The following is a 16,667-nucleotide window of genomic DNA, read 5'->3' as shown; positions in this document are numbered from 1 at the left end:
TGCTGACGGGGAGTTTTGGCCTGGTTTTTACTGACTGACCTCCACTCTGTGGTTTTAAAGTGAGCATCTGCAGAGGAAACCATCACTGCCACAGCTGTAGGTCAGACTTCCTGTTTTTGTGATGAGCATTAATGATGAAAACCAAGACTCGTCATCACTCAGACTGGCTGCAATCTTGTTTCTCAGAGTTCAAACCCATCACGCTGCAGTGAGTTTGTTTTTTAAAAGCTCCTGTAAGAAAGTTTCACCTGAAGAGCTGCTCTCAGGTAAGAACAATTGCTTTACCTGCCGATCTGCTCGTGGCTGAACATGATTCAGAGGGTCTGTGATGGCTTAGTTTGATTTTGAAAGATTTATTTGTTCTGTTTCTGCTGCTGTCAAGAGAGCACTCTGAGATTAAATCTGTTAAGTTAAAGATTTTCATGCTGTTAGGGCTGAGCAGACACAGAGCCTCGACCTCAGCAACAACATTCCTGCACTCATAGCATCATTTCATCATTATCATTATTATTTAATTTTCTTTAGCAGGAGAATGAACAGAGGTATGCACGTGTAGCTGTGACTTCATCAGCTGTGATCTTTTCTTCTTTTATCAAAGTAATAAGCGTGCTGCTTTAAGCAGAAATCCTTTCAGACACCCTGAAGCTGAATTCGCTGCTTCGGCCATATCCAACACGTTCTATCAGATCAGACGGAGCTCCGGCTCCACCTCAGCAGCTTCACTTAACCTCGCTCTCCCTTCTGTTTGTGTTTATTGTTTATGTTCGAGTGACTTTGATTATTGACGATTTTATCAAAGACAAATTACAGATAATATCACTCTATACAAAGGCAAATCCTTCTTCTCACATAAAGTCCAGAATAATTATCTTAAATACCTCGTAGTACCTTTGTTACCCTAACAGAGCTGCTATAGGCTCAGACTGTCCTCAATTTAAATGATTGTTGTTTAAAACAATGATTTCTCAAACTGTCCAGTTTCGTTTACTCATTCAAATCGACTGCCTAAAAAAAAAAAAACCAAATGAAGGAGACAGGAAAAGGACTTTCTGTTACGGTTTGGAGGAGGACTCAAGCGCAGGACTCCAGGCTCAGATGCACACAAGAAAGATTTATTTAAAATTCACCAGGTGTATATACAAGAAGGTGCAGGGGGGAGTGCTATGTACAGCTGCGTGAGGGAAAAGAGGCTCCAGGGGAAAAGCACGCGTTCTTCAGATCATCCACACACACAATCACTGGCTCTCACTCCAACACTTGCCACTCGGGAATCACACAGGGGGAAAATCCAGGGAGCTGCGTGGTAGACAACGATCCAGCAACGAACAGCAGTCACCTCCTGGCTTAAATGCTGATCATATTAATGAGACCCAGGTGTCTCGTCTCCCGAGGGCGTGGGGCGAGGGCGTGAACCCACAGTGAGTTCCGCGAGAGAGAAGAGGAGAGAGAGAGGAGGAGAGAAAGAAACAGAGTGTGCTGATCAGCATGCAGCTGATCCGCCTGGGCGTGACAGTTTCAAGTTTTATTTGTCCAATACAGGTAACAATGGCACAGTATGTGTTTCTGTCTTATTTTGTGCTCAGCTAAGATAAAATGTAGATGCTAAAAATGACAACCTCAGAACTGGCTTCTCTCAAAATGTAAAAGAACCCACACACAACTTTAATCACACTCTGGATCTTGTTTTAACATATGGCATAGAAATGGAACATTTAACAGTGTTTTGTGAAAACCAGAGGCGGAGCCAGACATTTGAAACACCCGGGGCTTAGCCCTAAAGGGTAGTATGCATGTGGGATTTCTTTTTTTTTTTTTTTGGGGGGGGGGGGTAGAAATGACTGACTAATAGGCTCTGTTTTGAGTTTTGTTCAAAAAAGAATGACTTCATATAGGGAAAAATATATACCACATGTGCAGTACACCTTAAACTAGTTTTTTAATTAAGCAGCAAGGCAGAACAAAGTCGGGGCTGTATTAAGACACGAGGACTAAACCCCAATTCAACCAGACCCAGAACTGATCCAGAATTAAAACAGGACTGCAACAGTTCAAAATCAGGACTACTTAGGATTTAACCAAGACAGAACCAGAATCAGAACTAGATGATAGTAGCACTAAAAATCATCATAGACCTGCAGTACACTTATTTTTTTAATTCTACCAAAGTACACTATTTAGATTGAGAAAAGTTTATATAATTATTTAGCCTTGTTGTGCAAACAAGCCTGCATAACTTAATAAATGTAGAATTTGAAAAATAGCAAACCTAAAAAGAAACACTAGGTACGAGATACATGAGTACCTATGATACGGTGATACTTTTGGTAAACGACCATTTGACTAACATGTGTGTCTCACCTGCTCTTGTTCATCTCTGTTCTGTCCTCATTCTCCATCTCCCTCTCTGTTCCTCTCTCTCCCTCTTTGTGCTGACAATCATCAAATATACAGTTGAAACCACATATTTATGTACACTTTTTTAATTGTAACATCAAATCAGACTAAATGTTTATTTTTTTAGATTGATAAATATAAAAAACATATTTGTTAACTTTAAGAGTAAAGAGAGAAACTATCTGTATTTCTTAATTGCAAATGGCACCAAATTGTATTCAAACTTGAGCCACACTTATGGAGCTCCATAGTTCTGTTCCTGGTGTTTTGGTTGATATCTCTTAATTTTCCCATTTCAAAGAAACAGACTCTGTGTTTTGCCTTTTATGCATCCACAGGTGTGCCACCAATTTACTCACATGGACTCTACTAACCTATCAGAAGCTTCTTCAGCTCAGAATGGAATCGTCTGGAGTTTCTTATTAATTAACAATAAACTTAGTGTATATGTACGCCTAAATTTGATCAAAGTGATAAAAAATAGACAGCTCTGTCTCTCTTTATTCTGACATTTAACTAATTCAAAAGATATTTCAATATTTATCTAAAACAAAAGTTTACTCTAAATTGATCTTGTACAGTAAAAATGTTTTATGTTTTCTCCCTAAAGTGTATGTAAATATCTGGTTACAAATGTGAATATCCTGCTGTGTACTGAAATCCCTCTTGTTTTGCATAGAAATATACTGAACAACATACGAAGCATAATATATAAAATAACATTTACCTGAGTTTTTTCTTTGAAAGAACCCTCTAATGTCCATTCTTATATTTCAGTACATAACTGAAACCGATTTAGTCGGGGAGGGTAAGAACTGAAAATATGAAATTAACACACGTAAGATAAGACTCTATAAAAAAAAATAGCATTTGTTCGGCTTTTCATTGTTGATTCACTTGAAGAACAAGTAACGTAATATTGGTCAAGTGATCAGTTTGATATCAATCTTTCGTGATACACCGTCATATTTACATTATTTGTACGGTATGAATGGTTTGCTTTGGTACCTGGTCAAACTTCAGTTCTCCTCTGTCTGCCTAGCTGCGTTTCTCCAACAGCGCACTCGTAGGCAGCAGCTGCCCCGCCCGCTTAGTGCCTGAGCTCGGATCATACCAATATCAGGGGGGATTCACGCACAGTCGTAAATTCCCACAGTGTGCACTATGTGCTTCGAATATTGTGTGTACTTTTTGTTTTATACAGTTGTCAGCCAGGCATCTAACTATGAAAAAATTACACTCCAAAAGACCCCGGGCTTCTGACAAAACAACCCGGGCTTAAGCCCAGTAAGCCACCCCCACGCTCCGCCCCTGGTGAAAACCCTCTTTTGTCTGATCATTTCCTAATAACTTTTAAATTTACAATAATTGATTACACAGCAGTGGGGAGTAGATTGCATCACAGAAGATGTGTTTCTGAAAGTGCTGTTTAAGAATATAATCCACCCACTGTTATCATCTTCAATGCCCTGTACTAACACAGAGCAGAGCAGCTACTTGAACGCTAGTCCAACAGAGGTCGATTATCTTCTTAATAATTTTACCTCCTCACTACGTACGACTGGATACTGTAGCTCCTGTAAAAAATAGCACCTCAAATCAGATGTACTGGTATAATTCTCAAACACGTTTATATTTTCAGATAATTAGCTATTAAAAGCGAGACATTTTAAGAAATGAATGATAAAAAAGAAGCAGCTGTGCAGCGTAAAGACACAGAATAACTCCAGCTTTCTGTCTTTTTTTTTTATTCTAGCTGAAGTACGGGACAAACTGCGTTCCTTTTCGGCTCAATACGAAACACACAATATTTTCTCTGAATATGGGACAATTCCGTTTTTTACGGGACGGTTGGCAACTCTACTAACTAACCTTATGAATAAAATAAAGTTCACTATCAGTAACATCAAAGCACCCACCCAGCTGTATAGAAACTCCGTCATGCTAGCTACAAGGTATTGTAAGTGACTGTAAAAGGTTAGCACAACAAAAATAAACTACACCTAAACTTAGTTTATATTTGACCCAGATAGACTGCAGGTCATAATTTCTTACCTGAAGATCAGTTCACCTGACACTCGGCGACCGTCTCGGGTCTCTCCTCCTCCTGCCTCCCCTTTCCCTCATCAACCTGCTGGTGGAAGCTCCGCCATAGCCACCACCAAAAAACTGAGTTATTTTTACACATCGGCCATGATCTGGCCAATCCACCACCTTTCGTTGTTTATACCGTTACAAAAGAAAAACAAAAAACAAAAAAACAAAATCACCATCGGCCCACTGGGCAAATGCCCGGTATGCCTGATGGCCAGTCCAGCTATGGCTCTGCACACCTATTTACCTTACAATATAAATCCCCTTGAGGCAACTATTGTTGTGATTTGGACCTATATAAATAAAATGAAATGGAATTGAACTGATTTGGTCAGGGTTTTTGTTGCCTCTTTGCTTGTCTTGCAGGAGGTCTCTTGGCCTGTCAGTCAAAGCTGAGGGCACTCACGTAACTCATGGGTGACATGCTGGAGGCAGTTCAGGTTTGGGACTCACCCCATACCCCAATGGAGGACGGTAAGGAGGATGTACTGCTGTGGGAGCTTTCAAAGCTACCACTTGTGGAGCTCTGGAGGATCCAGTGGGGTCTCAGTCAGTCAGACCTGCTGCAGGACTTCCCCCCCATCCCTCCACGCTGGCTGCGGTCTGCTGACGCCTGCAGCACCGCCAAAACAATGATGAGGTGTTACCAGGAGGACAGAGCGCCAGCGGTGTTGGCCGCAGTCCAGTCTCTAATCGGCGGAAATCATCAGGTTCGCCCTGTACGTTTCACCATGATCCCCCTGAGACCTGAATCAGATCTAAAACCTGTCCAAGGCTTTGTGAAGACTCAGCGGCGGAAGCTTATCAGCAGGATCCAGAGACCCGGCCCCATCCTGGAAGCCCTGCAATGCTGCAGGATCCTAAACGCCTCAGAAAGGGAGGCCATCGCCATCTACGGAGCTTGCAAGGACAGGAACCGGGTTCTAGTAGACTTGGTCCTCAGGAAGGGGGAGGAAGCTCAGAAAGTGTTCTACCACGCCCTTGGTCAATCAGAACCCTTTTTACTGCAGGAGCTGAAAGAGGATCACATCAGGGACAAGGTTTGTTTTTGTCACCTGACAGTTTCAGCAAAGTTCAGAGGGAATGTCAGGTCTGAAGACCACTAGTTCACCTTGATCCATGATGTCACCAGCTGTCCTATTTTTGTTTCCCAGAATGCCTCAGACTCAGTTGTCATCATGGAGATGTTGGAGTTTCTGGTCTCAGATGAACTCAAGTGTTTCCAGTGGTTGGTCAACAAATACATGACTGCAGAAAGTCACTGCAGTGGAGAGCAGTTGGAACATGCAGACAGACGACGTGGAGACTTCTAGAAAAACTCTTTGGATCCAATCGGGCAGAACGTGTCGCCATGGAGATCCTGATGAAGATCGTGCCAACGCTGTGTATGTATGCAAAGTCTGTGCTAAGCTACACTTGACTCGATATTTATCAGGAAGGATGTAATCATGTGATGTGATGATGTCATCTTTCTGCAGGTCTCTTTTTTCAAGCAGAAGCAGTGACATCACTGACCTACTCTGACATCAGGTTGGAGACAAATACACCACAGGTAAGTTGTGTCACTGTGATGTCACTGATGTGCTAATTGTTGATTTTTTTTTGTTGATCAGTCCAGTTTTTTAATCATTTTTTTACCTGTTGGTCTGTGCAGGTTGAGATTACACCTGAGGTCAGCGAGGATGGGAGCATATTCAGGTAACACAGGGTTGTTGGCTGATTGGTTTAATGGAAGGTTAGGGCAGATCTGGTGCCATGCTGCTGTTCACCCCGCTCTTGATGTTGTGACCTCGAGTTATGTTTGTGGTGTTTGATGTGTTTTTATTTGTAAGTTTATTTGTAAGACCCAACACATACTGACGTTATCACCAAATCATACAAGTTCATCAATACCACCTCACCCTACAGTGGAAGTATTCACAGTGCATCACTTGTTCCAACGGTCATGTTGTCTTATCATGTTACAGCCTTATTCTAAAATGGATTAAATTCATTTTTTCACCTCAAAATATTTCTCAGCAGCAGAAATGGGGAAACTAGTGATGGTCAAGGGAAAGATTAATGCAGCAATGTACAGAGACATCTTTGATGATAACCTGCTCCAGAGGGCTCTGGATCTTGGACTGGGGCGACGGTTCCAACAGGACAGTGACTCTAAGCACACAGCCAAGATAACAAAGGAGTGGCTTGGGACCACTCTGAAGTGACCCAGTAAGAGCCTGACTGAACATCTCTGGAGAGATCTGAAAATAGCCGAGTACCAACGGTCCCCATCAAACCTGTTGGAGCTTTTCACTTTGTCATTTTGAGGTATTCACCAAGAGGTTGATTCTGTTCATCTGGACATAGCGTTTTCAGTGGGAGAAATGTTTCATCACTTCTTTTTCTTCTTCTTCAAACTGAAAAAGTCACTTGGATGACTTTATTCTGTAAGGTAAACCCCCTACAATAACACAGAGAAACCCCAACAACTATATCATCTCCTATGAGCAAGCACTTGGCGACAGTGGGAAGGAAAAACTCCCTTTTAACAGGAAGAAACCTCCTGCAGAACCAGGTTCAGGGAGGGGCCATCTGCTGCGACCGATTGGGGGTGAGGGGAGGAATACAGTACAAAACACACAGTGTGGAAGAGAGCCAGTCTTGTTGATGATCTCAATGAGTCTAGTCTCTGTCTAGTCTTCTAGTTTGCATCACATCCCTATAGGAGCATTCAGTTGAGCGATTTTATACTATGGTTTGTTCTTTCTACCTCATTGCCTTGTTCTTTTGAGTCGGCTACGACATGCAGGGGACGAGCGATTGCAAGAAGAGCAGGCTGGTTTTCGGAGTGGCTGGTCATGTGTCGACCAAATCTTCACCCTCCACATGATTGTTGAACAAACACTGGACTACCAAAAAAAGATTTCTATCAATTTTATCGATTTCAAGAAGGCTTTTGACAGCGTCCACCGGCCGACTATGGGCTATCCTACATCACTATGGAGTCCCCCAGCAGTTTGCAGACGCCCTTCGTGGTCTCTACTCCAACTCCCACTGCTGCGGCTGGATGGTTGACAGCTGCACGGGTCCCGCGACCCTGAAAAGGATATGAATGGATGAATGGATGAATCAATACTGGCATCCTTCCTACTGGGACCGGATAACGAACAAAGAGGTCTTATGAAGAGCAGTCACCCGTCCCTCAGCCTGATGTTGTTGCCGAAAGGCGCTTCCACTTTGCGGGCCATATTCTACATCTACCCGCTCATCGCCTGGCCAAGAGCCCCATTACATGGTTCCCGCGCACTGCCAAGGGAAAGCAAGGCTAGCCAAAGATCACATGGCATTGAACATTTATGGAGGATCTGCAAACCGTCAACCTCGTCTGGGACGAAGCCGAAGCTGACCGACATCGATGGAGAGCGGGACGATGCCTCCCAACAGGCTCCTTCCGGTTCTTATCTATATATGATCCCCCAGTTCTACAAGCTCTTTGTTCTCAGCCTCCCTCTCCTTTTCAATTATTTCACTTCTTCACTTCTATGTAGTACTAATCTGCCAGGCCCAGGAGCCGCTGCAGGTTATAGGATATTAACTTGAACAATAATGTACCTTCCCTATGGATCTTTGATGAGCTTTGGAGTTTGAAGTAGTGACCTGGCCATCTTGTAGTCAGCATTTTTATGTCTGACGTGGTCGAATGTGTTTCTTGTATGAAGACAATCTTAGATTTGTTTAGACTCACTAATGATTAAATGCAGAGTGGTGTATAAACACATAGTGAGCAAACCCCCAGATAGGTTGACCAGATTTAAGATTGAAGCATTAATTAATGGCAGGACTTCATTGATGAGTCTTGTAGGAATGGGGTCTAAAAGACACATTGATGGTTTGAAGGAAGTAATTACTGAAGTTAACTCAGAAGATCAATTAGAGAAAAAACTATAAACAAATATTTTTTTGTCCATTTTCAACTTTATTAGAAGGCTCAGTGAAGAAACGACAGGAAAGCGCGCACAGAGAGAGAAGGGGGAAGACATGCAGCAAAGGGCTGTATAATACAATTTAAGGCTGTGAACACTGTCTAGATGCTCTGAATATCACCTCACAGTTAAGAGCTAACAAATAAACAGTAATGTTTCCATGTTGCCAGGTTGCGCTGCCAGCAGCACGGTGTGTTCAGGTGCAGTGTGACAGGCCTGGTGTTGGAGGGATTTGGTGACGTGGTGTATGAGATGGTTCCCTGGGATGTGGACTTCCTGTCCTCTAAAGGGCTGCAGGTGGCAGGAGCTCTGTTCAGGTTCCACCTGCTGACTGGGAGCTTCCAGCGACTCCACCTGCCGCATTGCCAGCTGCTCTCAGGTCACTAACTGTTTCTTTGACATGTTTTCTGCCAGTTACATGTCACAGTCCCACCATGAGGTCAAACTTCACATTCACATGACAGCAAACAGAACCTGCAGAAGAAATCATCCTCGCCTGATGTTTTGGAGGAAAGAAAAATACTTTCTGATCTTGTTTAATCCTCTGAGTCCGAGACTTTGGAGAGAAGTTTAGATTTACATTTTGTGTTTGGCTCATTCCAGGGTTACCATGTCAGACACGTCTGAATTGCCATCGCTGGCTGACGTTTCTTGATAGTCTCTGGATGAATGTTTTTCTATCTTGCAGATGGTGGTCAGCACTTCCTATCTGTAGCTCATGTCACTGGGGACTGTGTGGACTTTATCACTCCAGGTCAGGTGACCGATAGTCATGTGACAGTTGATATCTCGGGCTTCTCGTGCTTTGGTCTGGTGACCCCAGCGCCCAGTGACCAGATTGCTGGCCTGGTGTTGATCTTCTCTCAACCCACAAATTCCACACTGTTTGTCCTGCTGCTGCCCAGGAATGTCTGCCTCACTCAGGTAAGCAGGCCCTGCCTGAAGGGTCCTTACAATATCCATGAAAAGTGCAGTGAAAGGTTTAAATTTCAAATGATTTATATTTGAAATGATATCCTCTGACACCGGTAACAAATACCTGAATCAGTCTTTGTGGCTCTGACTGCTGACTGATCACCTGATGTGCAGGTGAGAAAGGAGTGGAAGCGGCGGATTGGGGCTGAGTACGTCGAAGCTATTCCTGACTGTGAACTGATCCCAAATCACACATACAAACTGATTGGAGAGCCCGTCACAGTCATCCAGCCAGAGGTATGTCACTTGGACGCTGCACCTGCTCTCACCTGCTCTCACCTGCTCTCACCTGCTCTCACCTGATGCTTTACTTTCTCTTTGTTTACCATTGCCATGGTGAATCCTCGAATTGAAACTCCATCAGCTGTTCAGAAACAGGAAGCTGAGTTTGTTGACGCTGCTTCCTGATTAGACCCTGATCTTAATTTTTACACACACACTCTCATGAAGCTCATTTCTTGTTTTTATCGTTTCAGATATCAAAGTTCGTGAACTTCAGAGACTACAACAACTTCCTGCCGTCATTCCAGGTGCAGCTGAAGGCTGGAGCCACACAAGTGAGGCTGCAGCTCAGGAGTCATGTGGCTGGATCCCGTCTGATCGGCTGGGTGTTTGGCAACAAAGAGTGTGAGGTCTGGGCCCGAGACATTCAGCTAAAAGGTAATTCACACTACATGTGACCTTCTTTTACCTGTGTCTGTAGTTGATTTATAGTCAAACTGAAAACACACCATGGTTCTTGAAAATGTGAGACTTTATCATGGAGACTCGTGAACCTGCAGCTTCTCTTTGATTGTTTCAGCCAGACATCTCCATTGAACGTTTGCCTGTCCTGACCAGTGTTTTTTTCCTGGCTCCCAGTTTGTGCTCATGCGTCTGAATCCTGTCCTTTAATTGGCTGGTGTCCAGCAGTTTCAGACTGCTGCCCCCAGACATGCTTTTTGTCCTTTAGAGGCTTTAATCAAACCAAACTTACTCTTTCATCAGCTAATCAGAAATTCAGCTTTTCCACCTGAGAAATGTTTATCAGGTAACAGTGATAACATAACTTTAATTAATAACTGTAGTTTCAAACATTTCTGATGACTTAATCTGAATAATCTGTTTAATCCAGAGTGACCTCAGATCTTTTTGTTCACACAGACAGATCTATAAACATCAGAATCAGAATCCTTTATTAATCCCAGAGGAAATGAAATAATGCAATATATTACAAAATTACAGAATATAAAAAAATAGCTTTAATATAAACAAATAGCTCAATTATAAATATCCAGAATCTTACAAAGATTAAAAATATATGATTGACATTTTACCCTAAACTGTAAAACTTTATTTAAATGTTATTTGTTATTTTACTGTAGGGGATGTGCAAAATGATGTAACTAATGCAGTGTGTACTGTGCATTAGTTGGATGTGATATCCACAGGGAGAAATGATTTCCTGTGTCATTCAGTGGTGCATTATGGGTAATCTCAGTCTCTCACTAAGCGTGCTCCTGTGACTGGGCAGTACGTCATGGAGTGGGTGGGAGGTATTGTCCAGCATTGTCTTTATCTTGGCCTCTTCGACACCATCTTAAGGGAGTACAGCTCCATCACCACAACATTACCGGTCTTGCAGATCAGTTAATGTGTGTGGATCTGGTCTGATCTGTGTTCCGGTCTCTCCCATGTCAGTGAAGGTGCTGGACTTGCAGGACGAAGATGCGACCCTGCAGCTGCTGCAGATGCTCAACCGTCTCGGTTCAGAGGATCTGAAAACCTTCCAGCGCTTCCTGAGTCTCCGGACTGATCCGATCTCCGTCAGCCGACTGGAGGCCGCAGACAGAACCAGAACTGTTGACCTCATGGTCCAGAAGTACCACGCCGAGGGGGCCAAGGAGGTAACTGAGGAGATACTGAGGAAGATGAGCTACAACCAGCTGGCAGCTGCTCTCAACAAGAGCTGATCAATCAGAAAACAGATGTTAAATTTTTTTTTTAACATGATTAAATGTTTATAATTCTCTGTGTGAACAAGGTTCAGTGGTTTATTTTTACAAACACCTGTTTCAATATTTGAGATGAAATTATCTAAAAGATTTTTTTTAAATAAAAAGAGAGAAACTCTTAAAGTGACAACAACCACATTTCTGTTTGAATTTCCAAAAATGTCACAAGATCAAGAACAGGAACACTGATTGCATTACAACTCCCCAGAACTAACAGGTCCGCGAACACCTCATCAGGAAACAAAGTGTAAAATCTCACCTATAAATGTCAGCAGATTGTTTCTTTTCTGATCACATTAAGTAACTATGACAGTATTGCAAATAACTTGTTTATGCACATTTTCATGTGTTAGAGCCCCAGCTTCATTTCAGGAGATGAGATGAGATCGTGGTGGCATTGTCCCTTTCATGTTTTTGTTTCTTTAATGATAAAACATAGATTTGATCCTTGATATCTTCAGTTTGAAATGCAGATAGGAATTAAAATGCCCGTCCACAGCATGCCAATGCCTACCATTTCTGTTCTCCTCCACCTCTGGTATGGGGCCAGTCTATAATCGCTGTGCTGATTAGGCAGAACAGAAATCACTGTATTCAAGATGGTTGGGCAACATGGCAGCTGTTATCTATTTTTAATACATTAATGATAAGTTCATGAAGGTTCCTCAATTGTTGGAAGATGTAGCTACTCACTAATCAATGTATATTTATGAGTACAGTATTTTCTTCTATTAAAATAAAGAAAAAAATGACTGAGTATACCCTTCATCACATCTGCAGATGACATTTTGTGTTAGTTTAGTGTAAATGCTAGAAAACAAAGGAAACTGTTAGCATAGGTGCATACTTTCTACATGCATGCTCTTGTGGCTAAGACGTCTTATACTGGTTTAAGCCAAGGTGTATGGCAGCTTTATGTCGTTGCAATACCTTTTACAGCATTAAGAGGTATTGTTATTGTAATGACTGATGGATGCTTACTGTACACTCAGTAAAGCTGTGCTATAACCAGAGATGGGCAGTAACGCAACGCGTTACTGTAATCTGATTACTTTTTTAAAGTAACGAGTAAAGTAAGGGATTACTATCGCAAAAACGGTATTTACATTACCGTTACTTTCCTGTAGGAACGCTGCGTTACTGCGTTACTAAAACCGTGATATTTTTGCGAGAATGTCCCATGACAATGACGTAAGCGAGTGCGACGTTCGTGACAACAGCTGTGTGCAGATCAACGATGGATAATATATCGAGTGCGGGAGAGAGTATGAGCATGCAGCGTTTAAACCGTGGAAGTACTGACCTTACTTTGAGTTTGATTCCACAAAAAGTGACAAAAACATTAGTGTCCGTTGTGCGTGGGAAGAAAACTTCTTTTTACAGCGAAAAAACCCCCCTAAACAAGCACCGAGTGCGCAACGACGTAATGGGAAATTCACAGAGAAACTCGCGGATTCTTCCACTGACCGCTGCGGCACACCTGCACCAGGGCAAACCTCCGCCTACCCTACTCCTGCTTTACAGGTGAAAATAGAGCAACAGGACCGCTAGTCTTTGACTTTATTTATTTTCTGCTGTGTTTTACTTGCATCTATTTGAAAGACTGAGTGTAAACACAAAAAATATTTTATTTTATGTGCTGGAATGTGCAGAAAATAGCTTTAAATGTTAAACTAATTTCTTCAAGTCAGAGAATGGTGCATATAATTTAATTTTTACTTGATGCATAAAGTTAAAAGATTAAAATTGATAAAACAAGTAAAAAAAAAAAAGAGACTTTTCCATTTGATTACATTTTGTGTGATGGATTATGCAGAAAAAGTAGAATTGGGCTGAAAGATCTATCACTTTATTACCTATTCAGGTTGTAAATCGTGTTTTTAAAAAGTAACTAAGTAACTAAGTAATTAATTACCTTTGAAAATAAGTAAGCAGTAAAGTAACGGGATTACTTTTTTGGGGAAGTAATCAGTAATTAGTTACTGATTACTTTTTTCAAGTAACTTGACCAACACTGGTTATAACAAATCACTGATCGATCATTCTACACCTAGCTTGTTAGCTGTGAATAAAACAGAGGGTTTAACAAATTTTAGACTGACACTGAGGTTTAAGCTTTTAATAACTCCAGCCGATTCCTCGGTTAAATCAGATCAACCAGTAAAATACAACGTCACAGACTTCATTAGAAAGTCGATTTTATTAATTATCATAAAAACACTTAGGAAGAATAACAGGATGAATAATGGATTTAACTCAGTAAAATATCTGAAAGTCAAAACTCAGGCTCATCTCTCAGATTTAAGTTTAACTGATGAAAAACAAACTGAATGAATGAATAAAATACAAATCAATTTTTTTTCTTTCTTTTTTATGAGAAACCTGTAAATGTACCAAACAGAGTGAAAACATCCTCAACTTTTCAGACCATTTGAAGGTTTAACAAAAGTTTTCATGTTTTCTGGAGAATCTGAACATTTCTTCATCTTTAGTTTGGAAAGTGATGCAGTTCAGTGTTTCTAAGAAACATGTTTGAAGAAAGATAAATATTTGTTTAATGTAGATGCTGAAGGACATATCCTGGTCAAAAATGACTCCGCGATTACTCACAGTGTTACTGGAGGCCAAGGTAATGCCATCCAGAGTAGGTATCTGATTAGATACCATATTTCTAAGATTTTCAGGGCCAAGTACAATAACCTCAGTTTTTAGAAGTTTAGAAGCAGAAAAATAGAGGTCATCCAGGTGTTTATGTCTTTAAGACATTTCTACAGTTTAACTTCTTGGTGTGTGGTTATTGGTGGGGTTAAAGTCACATTCGGGGATGGGTTCAGGCTCTGTGGGAACATTTAAGGTTTCATGTCTGTAGTGAAGCGACTCTAATAAAAACCTTCGGCATACTGCTTACACTAACCATGTTCATGTTACATGAAGAGGAGTTACGTCTATGTGAAGAACTAACGATGTTATTGCATGAACACCACCGTTTCTGTTCCCAACAGGAAACAGCTTTATTGTTCATGTTGTGTCTGGTGGTATGTGTACTTCTTGTAATTTCTTTTTAAAGAGTGGACATGCTTTTTGTGCACCGCCAGAGTTTTAGAAAGTTCCAGAAATGCTCTTCAGTCTCTGTCACGGCGGCCGTTTTAACCAGTCAGAGGTGGAAACTGAACATCAGACTCTGATTTTATATAAAAATAAAGAATAAAATCTTTAGATTCACTGCAGCTATTTTAATTATATACAAACTTATTTGTTTTGTTACTAAATATGTAAAAATATGCAAAAATAAGTCTCTGGATTCTTTAGGAATATGCACTTCTATAATACAACTGCTACATTATTCTGTATTTGGCTCAAACTAAGAACTCATTAAATTCGGTGTACCTCAGGCTCACGTCCTGGTCTTCTTCTCTTCCTCAGTTTACATAATTTATCTGACAGACTTTAGACTTCACAAGCTGTACTTGTGACTGAAAAACATTAAAAGATATTTTTTTTATTGACCACTTAATTGACAAAAAAACATCACTTTTAAAGTGATAAATATATCATATTAAAATATTTTAAATAGATTGTCTTTGACGTTTAGGAGTAAAAAACCCTGAAAAACAAACTGTACTCACAGTAATACTGATTCAATACTAATTACTAATATTAGTAATATTACAAAATAATAAATTTTGTGTATAAAATAACTGGTCTTTGAGTGATTATTCAAACTTTGAAATGTGTAAAATAATAAAGGTTCGGGTTTGGGGCATGTTACCTGATCTTCAGACTTTCATTTTAAGATTTATGGATTTAAATTAGCATATTTTCTCAACAGTAATTTTTTATTTTATAAAGTAATTGAAACAATTTCATTTTTTCTTTAATGTTTTCACAGGATTTCTAATTTTAGCTGGAAATATAAAGTGTTTGTACTCTAAAGGGTTCAATAATTTCATCCAGCCTAAAAATATTGATTAGGTAACCAATCATCTGATTAGCTTCAGGGCTCTTTGATGTTTTCTGTCCAATCAACTTCTTTGAGAACTTGAGAAAGTTAAACAAAATAAAAGGAACATTTTTTTTCCTCACTGCTGATTAGAATGGCCGCCGTGTCGTGACCTTTCCAGAGAACATCACCTCCTCTGACTGGCCAGGCTGCTATGGAGGGGCCGGACTTTAGATAGGACTTTGTGAGGCGGGTCGGTCATGGTCGTTACGCATTTCATGTTGGAAGGAAGGGTTGTTACTGGGGTAATGGTGGGTATGGGAATGGGCGTGGCTCCTGTCGTTGTTGGGGTCGCCATAATGGTTGTCGTGGTAACGGATGATGGGGCGCTTGTCACTGTGACAGTGGGTTTGGTTAGAGTCGTCTGAATCTCAGCTCTCCTTGCCAGAGCTGTCCGTAACTTCTCCCTCATCTGTTCGATCTCCTCCTCCAGCTCCTCCAGCTCGCCAGGCCGGGGCGGAGCCACAGCAACACGGGGTGGGGCATCTGAGGCAGGCGGGGCTATGGTAACGGGGGCAGGGGTGGAAGTAGCAGGCGGAGAAAGCGCCGCGGCTGTGGGGGCTGGAGCTGAAGCATTGTGTCTTGCAGAGGAGGATGAGGAGGGGAGCGTGAGCAGTCGGTTGGTGAACGAAGCCGCCGGTCCTCCATTCTCACATAGCCTGCTGTTTGGCCCCGCCTTCGGCTTGGCTGGACCCTCCCTCTCAGCCATGGCGCTGCCTCCCTTGGTTTCAGAGACTGCAAGACGAGCAAGCAGACGGCGGGTGTTCAGCGTCTCCAGGTTGAAGTGGACTCTTTTGAAGTCTCTGGCATCTTTGGCAGCAGCGGCGGTAGCTGCGGCATCGGCGTCCTTGCTCGTCTCGTTGTTCCATTTGGCTGAAGCTCCCGGAGCGGGAGGGGCCGGAGGGGGCTGAGACTTGTGCAGGTTACAGCTGAACACAGACAAAGACCTTAGGCTCAGAATAATGCACATAAGTCAGTGAGAAATATGTGGATAAGAAATCTCTAAACTCCAAAGGAGACGTTTAGCTTGAAGAACTGAAAAAAACATTATAAGGTCATGTGTTTCTAATTTAAAACCAAGACTTTTTCAACAGTGTTTTTGCTCATGAAAGTTTATATTTATCGTATTTCTCATTCATGGATTATAAAATCAGCTTCATAACTGAAAGAATAACTGGAGATTGAAGCCTAAGGTTGTTCTGTTCTCTGTTGACATCTTGCAACTCCCATCAAAGTTAACCTAAA

At 41.5% G+C, this 16,667-nt stretch overlaps 2 protein-coding genes across 2 annotated transcripts in view; one reads left to right on the top strand and one right to left on the bottom strand.

The window, feature by feature from the left end:
• The first annotated feature begins 1,105 nt into the window (after positions 1–1,105).
• On the top strand, positions 1,106–12,086 carry LOC101471393 (uncharacterized). The gene is made up of 10 exons (XM_024798536.2): positions 1,106–1,539; positions 4,855–5,528; positions 5,643–5,873; positions 5,967–6,040; positions 6,143–6,186; positions 8,624–8,832; positions 9,142–9,377; positions 9,543–9,665; positions 9,905–10,088; positions 11,109–12,086. Exons 3-10 carry the CDS (start codon positions 5,840–5,842, stop codon positions 11,378–11,380), a joined length of 1,176 nt encoding a protein of 391 aa, XP_024654304.2. The 5' UTR covers positions 1,106–1,539; positions 4,855–5,528; positions 5,643–5,839; the 3' UTR covers positions 11,381–12,086.
• Positions 12,087–13,619: 1,533 nt separating this feature from the next.
• Positions 13,620–16,667, bottom strand: part of grin3bb (glutamate receptor, ionotropic, N-methyl-D-aspartate 3Bb) — a 64,670-nt gene continuing 61,622 nt past the window's right edge. The window contains exon 9 of the mRNA XM_004557037.4: positions 13,620–16,351. Coding sequence (XP_004557094.3) covers positions 15,550–16,351 — 802 coding nt within the window. The 3' untranslated portion in view covers positions 13,620–15,549. The remainder of the gene's footprint in view (positions 16,352–16,667) is intronic.

This window comes from Maylandia zebra, linkage group LG23, assembly GCF_041146795.1.
Source record: "Maylandia zebra isolate NMK-2024a linkage group LG23, Mzebra_GT3a, whole genome shotgun sequence".
NCBI lineage: Eukaryota > Metazoa > Chordata > Actinopteri > Cichliformes > Cichlidae > Maylandia > Maylandia zebra.
Note: the sequence above shows the minus strand (reverse complement) of the source record. Positions and strands in the feature narration are given on the sequence as shown.